This window comes from Camellia sinensis, chromosome 9, assembly GCF_055761805.1.
Source record: "Camellia sinensis isolate YWXY chromosome 9, ASM5576180v1, whole genome shotgun sequence".
Taxonomy (NCBI): Eukaryota; Viridiplantae; Streptophyta; class Magnoliopsida; order Ericales; family Theaceae; genus Camellia; species Camellia sinensis.
Window position 1 is genome coordinate 196,986,171 of NC_138969.1, and position 7,402 is coordinate 196,993,572.

Sequence of the window (7,402 nt, forward strand, 5' to 3'; positions counted from 1 at the left end):
GTGTTTGGATTTGAGAAGGGATTTGAAAATAGAAAAGAAAAAAATGTATAAAATTATGTAAAATGTAAGTATATTTTATTTTCATTTCACCTACATTTTCTCTTTTTCTTTTTAAATCTCTTCTTAAATCTTCCCGCCAAATACAGCCTTAGAGAAACAAAGCTAAAGTCTGCTGGAAAGAATGTGCCAGTAGAAAATGAATCAATATTAAACAATTTATTATTAGGGGACCCCAACATGAGCATCCATTTCAAACTAGCAAATCAGCCAATGATTCCATACAATCTGCTAACAACAATACCCAGAAAGGGGAAGAAATTAAAAACAACATACTTGACAAGAGAACTAACAAACTTCGCCCAACATTACCGCACAAAGAGTGAAAGAAGAAAAAAAAAAAAAAAAAAGAAAATGAAAAGGAAAAAAGGAGAGAAAACCTCTGTGTTTTATGTATCTCTGGAGATGCATGATACAGTTATGTTTATGTCCCGCGATCAGATTTTACATCTCAATTTTCTGAAGAAAGAAATCCTATATTGAAAAAACTCAAGCTCAAACCTTACATGAAAACCTTCCTTGTAACTGTCCTCTGTGATGAGTTCTATGAAAACAGGTGATCCAATTAGCACTCTAATCAAATGTACTATCAAACTGAACAAACTGGCTGAGGAAAATAAGCTTCATTCACAGTCCATATGGTTCACCAGATGTTCTTCGCCTATAATAATAACCTTCAGACATCAATATAATAATCTTCCTAGGCAGCAATTCCTGGAGGAACAGATATCAAAGAACACATGATTATCATAACACAAAATTGGAAATGAAAATAATGATTAGTTTTTCTAATAGCATATATGTAGCCCTTTGACTCTGTTTAATTAGAAAGAAAAAATGGTGAAAAATGAAAGAGAAAGAAATGAAATTGAAAGGAAACAAACTTTCTTGCAATCATTTGATTAGGATGAAAATTTTGCAAGAAGTTACGAGAGATTTGAAATTTGAACTATAGATAAACCCTTGCATAGACAAATTTAGGTAGCGTTTGGTAGAGTTTTAGAATTACGATTTGAGAATAGAGTTGTATTTTAAGTTTATGAGCTTTGGAATTATGATTTGAGTGTGAAAAATTTATTTGGTTATGAGTTTTGAAAAGAGTTTTGAATTGAGTTTGGAATTTTTGATGTGATATATGATATTTGTTTCAAAAACTTACAACTCATAACCAAATACACAACTCAAAATTCTATTCAAAACTCAAAAAAAAATTTTAAAAAATCCGAAATTTTTTTTTATTTAAAACATAAAAAATAACAGGTGCCAATTGCCCCCTCCCCCCCCCAAAAAAAAAAAAAAAAAAAAAAATAGCACTGTTCCGTTCAACCGGCCAGACGTCCGAGAGGACGACCAGGTAGGCCAAATTTCAAAATTCAAAACTCCGCTTGGAACGGGTCTTCAAAAGTGAGTGTGGAATTAATTTTTAAAAGTTTTATCAAACACCACACTCAAATATGAATGTGGAGTCATGATTAGAACTCCACACCAAACACGGCTAAATTTTATTGTGTTTTTGTAAAACTACAATTTTAGTTACCCCGCTAATATGTGAAGATTAAACTTTCTTGTAAATTCCACTACTTGCACTCTAAACAAATTAGGGAAAAGTTCATGTTGTTGTTTATTTTTTATTTATTTTTATTTTTATTTTTTTTATATCACGTTCAATCTAAACAAACTCAGCCTTTGAGCATTTCAAAGGCAACTTAATCCTATTTCATCCACTTTCAGGGGGTAGTAGCACAAGTGATTGCATTGGAAATAAATAGATTGGAATCATGGAAGCAAGGACTATAACTTAAATTGATTGGCAATAAGTTCTGAGCATTTATTTTACAAGAAATTATTTAGGTGCAAATGCGACAGACATTTTGGGCAACTCAAGGGAAACTTGCATGGGATTTTAAGGTTATTGAATGCAGATAATGGCATCCATTTTGAAGTTCATACAAACGGTATTGCATCCAACATCCAGCATTCATCAATGACTTATTTATCAGGTGGCTTGAACTTGCATCTCTAAGAAGAGTATAGATCCATACATAAACACTACGTTAATAAATAAAAAAAGTACAATATTCTAACCATATTACCCAAATATCTACCATTTTCCATTTCCTTTTTTTTCTTATTGATCAATAATAAGGTTGGGTTTAGATTTCCCAGTGAAACTATACGAGTGGTGTATGCATCGACTTTAAATTCTTGTACTACATAAAAAAGGTAGTGTTTGGATTTTGGATTTAAGAAGAATTGTGGAGGGAAAGAAAAATGGAATGGAAAAAAGTGACAAAAATCTATATTCTATTTCTTTCACTTTTCCCTCTCCTTTTCATTCGCTTTCGCTCCCCAAATACTTTCTCAAATCCAAGATCCAAACACAACCTAAAAGTCCTACTTTTGGATGGTATGGTCACGTATTCTAAGGGATGGTCCCAAACCGGTTCACTCACCAAACCAAACTAATAGGCTATACATAATGTTGGTGTTGAAATACACATGATTTCCATCAGATGATCTTAGGGTAACTATAAGTTATGTGTCTAAAGTAAGGAAACTAGACTGACAATCAATGCGCAAAAACAAGCCCAAGTTTATGGCACCAAATTAGCTACGATGAGTCTTCGCATGTAGAGGAAAAAGAAGAAGAATAAGCGATCTAACGGATAGAGAAAGAAGTGAATATGAGAGATAAGGAGAAAAGTGTAACCTCTATTAGCTCTATTGGTAACAGAATAATCACCAACATATCCGGCAGAGTTTTTGGCTGTAACATCTGAAGCCACTTTCCCAAACCCATATCCAAAAGAGCCTTCTAACTCTGGAGATGATGACCGCCAAGTAGAATTCCCATAAAATGAATCACCTCCATAGATATTCCCAAATGGTTCATCAAGACTGTCACTTCCATATGATGGTGTCGGTGCAGCAGTATTTCCACTGTTTCTTCCATACCCGCCCACTCCCAACCCAAAACTATTGTCCATGTTTCCATAACTTACGTTGCCACTATTAAAAGTCGAATCTGTGGGTCCACCTTGACCAGAAATGTTGGAACCCCAAATTTCTCCGATACTTCCAAAAGCACCAACCAATCCAGTATTTCCACTTCCCGAGCCCATAAATGAATTATTAGAGTTAGCAGAATTCGAAGCATAATTGAGACTCCCATTCCCCCACATGTTCCGACTTGTCGAATTTAAAACAGAACCACTTCCACCGCTACCCCAACCATACCCAACGGGATTGTTGTTATACCTGTTTGGACTCCCATTGTAGAAAGGGTTCAATCCACGCCCATAGCCAATGTTAGAACTGAAATTACCATTTCCACCATAGCTTGGACTCAATCCCGGTTCAAAATTTAGTCCCATCCCATACCCGGAAGGACCAAATGTAGGATATCCACTCCGTCCAACTGTCACCGGACTGAATCTACCTCCATACCCTCCAACTGAGCTTGGATTATACCCCTGAGTGTAGGCATTAAGTAAACTATTAACTCTACTCAGGCCATAGTTGTTGTATCCACCTAACATGTTCCGAGTTGGCCCTGGCGATAGTTCCTTGGGGACAGCTCGCTTAACCTCAACCATTTTACCATTGAGTTCGTGAAAAGTTTTGAGCAACACTTTCTCCACCGCATCCTCTGAATCATAAGTGATAAACCCAAAACCTCTAGGCCTTTGGGTGTTGTGGTCATACATTACCACAACATCCGTGATTGTACCAAATTGATCAAAGTACTCTTTAAAGTCACTCTCAGTGACTGTCGATGCTAAACCTCCAACGAATATCTTTTTGGTTCGGGCAGGACTTGGTGAACCCTGAAGGCTGCTGTTGTTTCTGCTTAGCATATGTTGATCATCCCTAGGAACAGCTTTCTTGGCTTCAACCTGAGAACAAAAGTCAGAAATTGAGAAACAAATTCTATTGAGTGTAAGTTAAAATAACCATTAAAGGAAAGAAAAAAAAGGTCTTATATTTGAAGCAGCGCTTACTTTTATAATTAATGTTAATGAGCAATTCTTAAAAAACTAAATTCACAAGTAAGTATTGGATCTTCTGGTTTTTCCTTCTGGAGCTATCAAGATTTTCATATCTTAAATTCCTGAAGCAGATAATCTGAAGCACACCCTATGAAAACCATATCAGACAAGCACAAGCTACATTACATATATATATATAATACTCTCTTTTCACTAAAATTTATTTAGTGTCTCTAATGCTTTCCTCCCTTTCTTTTTCCAATGGCAAATTCCTAGTGAAAATATTTACACCATACGCACTACCCCACTTATAGTCATTTGTAAGTTGTGTTCTTTTCACTCTTTCCAAAAATTTCATTCCAAAACAGTTGATTTCCAAGCAAACCCCAGCCATAGCATATGGCAGTATGGCACTATTCTTTTCCTCTGCAATATTGCTTTCCCACATTTTCTATCACACAAGAAATCTTCTTAATGTTTATGTTTTGTTGATTTTTGGCCTATGCTCAGTGCACTTAAAATTGCTTGTCTAAGTGATTGTTGGTAAAACACTCAAAATGCATTTGATCTCTAAAGATATGCTTTCCTCTAGACAATATGATTTACATCATAGTTAAGTTGTTCTAGCTCAATTATGACAAGTAGTTAATTAAGTCCCATGCCTAAGCTATCTACAATAAACGCAGTCAAACAAATTGTAATTGAAATGAAAGGGATTTCGCATCATTACAAGTCATAATTTTCCGCTCAATTCTGATGCACATCAAGATTCAATCAGAACAGTATAATTGCTAAACTAGGTTTTGGAGATGCTATACTTCAATTCATAATGTAAGCAAAATTACCCATTGAAATATATTAAGCAAAATCTGTAATGCCAAACAAAACTTTAGACACAATTTGGCATCCCCTACAAAAGTGCACTTTTTTAATCTTTTTCGGGTCACATCATATCTCTACTTTTTTGCACATCTTTTCGTAAAAAGTCAAAAAGTATATTTATTTTGATCATTCCAAACACCCTCTTAATAAATGCACCGTAAATTGAAATGAATTGGGTTTCACTTTAGTACAAGTAAATGGAGAATGAATCAATTCTCTGAAAAACTACATCCAGGAATAATTTTCTGCTTAATTCCGATACACATTTAAGATTCAATCAAAACGGTATACTTGCTTGACTAAGTTTTGAGATGCTATATACTTCAATTCAATTCACAATATAAGCAAAATAATGATTGAAATATATATTGAGCAAAGTTTAATGCCAAACAAAAATTTAATCAAATGCATAACTTACATGTCTACCTAATAAATGCACCTCAAACATATCATAAATCGAAATTAATTGGGTTTCGCTTCATTACAAAATAAATTCTATGACAAACTACATCCCGTCATAATTTTCAACTTAGTTCTGATACTACATCAAGATTCAATCAGAAAAGTATAGTTGTTATGAGATGATATACTTCAATTCATAATGTAAGCAAAATTACCCATTGAAATATCAGTAAGAAAAATCTGTAATGACAAACAAAACTTTAATTCAAATGCACAACTTACAGTTCTACCATCTATGATATGCTTTTCCCTAACAACTCTTTCTGCAACAGAGGGATCAGCAAAGACAACAAAACCGAAACCACGAGCACGCCCTGTGTTCCGATCCTTCATTATCACAGCTTCAACTACCTCACCAAAAGTTTGGAAATACTCTCTCAGACGGTCTTCGTTCGTGTCCCAAGAAATCCCACCAATGAATAACTTTCCAGGCTCCATTTCCATCCTGCAACCAATAATCCCACCAATTGAATTCAAAAACAAATTCATATCCACAAATTCAAACTTTACAAAGATCAATCAATCCATCATCAACACAAAACCAAGTATAAAACTATAAAACCAGATCTAAAGAGCAACATGTAATTGACTGGAAAACATCAACATATGTGATTCAATTCCCACTTCTTAGATTTCTATGAAAACATAAAAACCAATCATATCCAACATAAAACATCATAATGTAGATTAAACAAGGACAAGCATACCTTAGCAAAGAATCTAGTAGAAAATTGGAGACTTGTAAGATGACTGAGGAAATGGGTATTCTTGGAATCAATAGAAAAGCATCCGATCTTTCACAGATCAATAATCGATCAGCAAAGGATCGAGAATTCCTGAGCAAAGCAAAGGAAAGAATTTAAATTTAGCTTGAAATTGGGAAGGAAAAAAAAAAGGGAAAGATCAACAACAACCCAGAATTGTGTGGCATGTAAAGATAGCAAAAATTACCAATTGAAGAAGACCCAGATGAGAGAAAGAGAGAATCTAAGATCTGAGAGGAGGCATAACAAAAAGAGGGCGAAAGGCCCTCCCTTTTCCTCTCTCTTCCTTTGTTCTTCCAATCTACCGTTTTTCAATCACCCTATAGTTTTTATCAAGTGGAGAGAGAGAGAGAGAGAGGTGTGAGGTGATGAATTTACATCTGAAATGGGTAATAATATATGTATATATATATATATATATATGAGGTATATACGTTTATATATATATATAGAGAGAGAGAGAGAGAGGTTTGGCTATCCTCTCGTGTAAGAAACATAGAAGGGGAGACGATGGAAGATGATGGTGACTTCCCAGTTTTAAACTTTGATTTAAAATTAACAAATTTTTTTACCATTCTTTTTTGGTAAATTTTTATTTTAATAAATTGGATAAATTACACTGACACCCCTGAGATTTATATTTATTACAATTTTTTCCTCAACTTTTGGAAATTACATCTCCCCTGAGGTTTAAAATTTCATTACAGATTCTCCCCTCAGCAATTTAATTTTTTTTAATACCAATTTTGCCATCACTAGGTAAATTACATTGACACCTCTCACATTTTAGAAATTATAATCCCCTCTTTAAGGTTTAAAGTAGCATTACCAATTGCCCCTCTCGGCTAGTATTAGTTGGAAAAAAAATTCTTTGAAAAAAAATTAATTGAAAAAAAATTTTGTTAATAAAATTTTTAAATTTCTGTTTAAAAATTAATGTAAGCTCATTTTTTGAATTTATGTTTTTTTCTCAAATTTACAAACGGAGACAACCATTTATAAACAAAAAAATTATCAAACAAGTTTTTATGACAATTTTTAAAATTTTTGTAAATATAAATTGAAAACTGAAAACGAAATAGTTACCAAACAGGCTTTAGATGATAAAAATGTCGTAAAATTAATAAATAATTAAATAAGTTACCAACGTAAGAAATAACTCATCAAAGATTCTTAGGCTATGTATGGTTTGATTTTTAGAAATATTTTTTAAAAATTAAAAATTAATTTGGTTAAGAAATAAAAAAT

General features: G+C 33.5%; 1 protein-coding gene across 1 annotated transcript; it reads right to left on the reverse strand.

Annotated features, from left to right (window-relative positions):
• Nucleotides 1-197: 197 nt before the first annotated feature.
• Nucleotides 198-6,681, reverse strand: LOC114270806 (heterogeneous nuclear ribonucleoprotein 1). Its single transcript, XM_028212403.2, has 5 exons — nucleotides 6,342-6,681; nucleotides 6,098-6,226; nucleotides 5,613-5,835; nucleotides 2,768-3,953; nucleotides 198-771 (listed from the first exon to the last, which is right to left on the reverse strand). Exons 3-5 carry the CDS (start codon nucleotides 5,832-5,834, stop codon nucleotides 758-760), a joined length of 1,422 nt encoding a protein of 473 aa, XP_028068204.1. The 5' UTR covers nucleotide 5,835; nucleotides 6,098-6,226; nucleotides 6,342-6,681; the 3' UTR covers nucleotides 198-757.
• Between the last annotated feature and the right edge of the window lie 721 nt (nucleotides 6,682-7,402).

Bases quoted from the DNA above. Each gene is read 5' to 3' on its own strand.
- LOC114270806 (XM_028212403.2), bottom strand. From the start codon at position 5,834: ATGGAAATGGAGCCTGGAAAGTTATTCATTGGTGGGATTTCTTGGGAC. The intron at 3,954-5,612 runs GTAAGTTGTGCA...TTTTGTTCTCAG, and splicing joins ATATCATAGATGGTAGAACT to GTTGAAGCCAAGAAAGCTGT.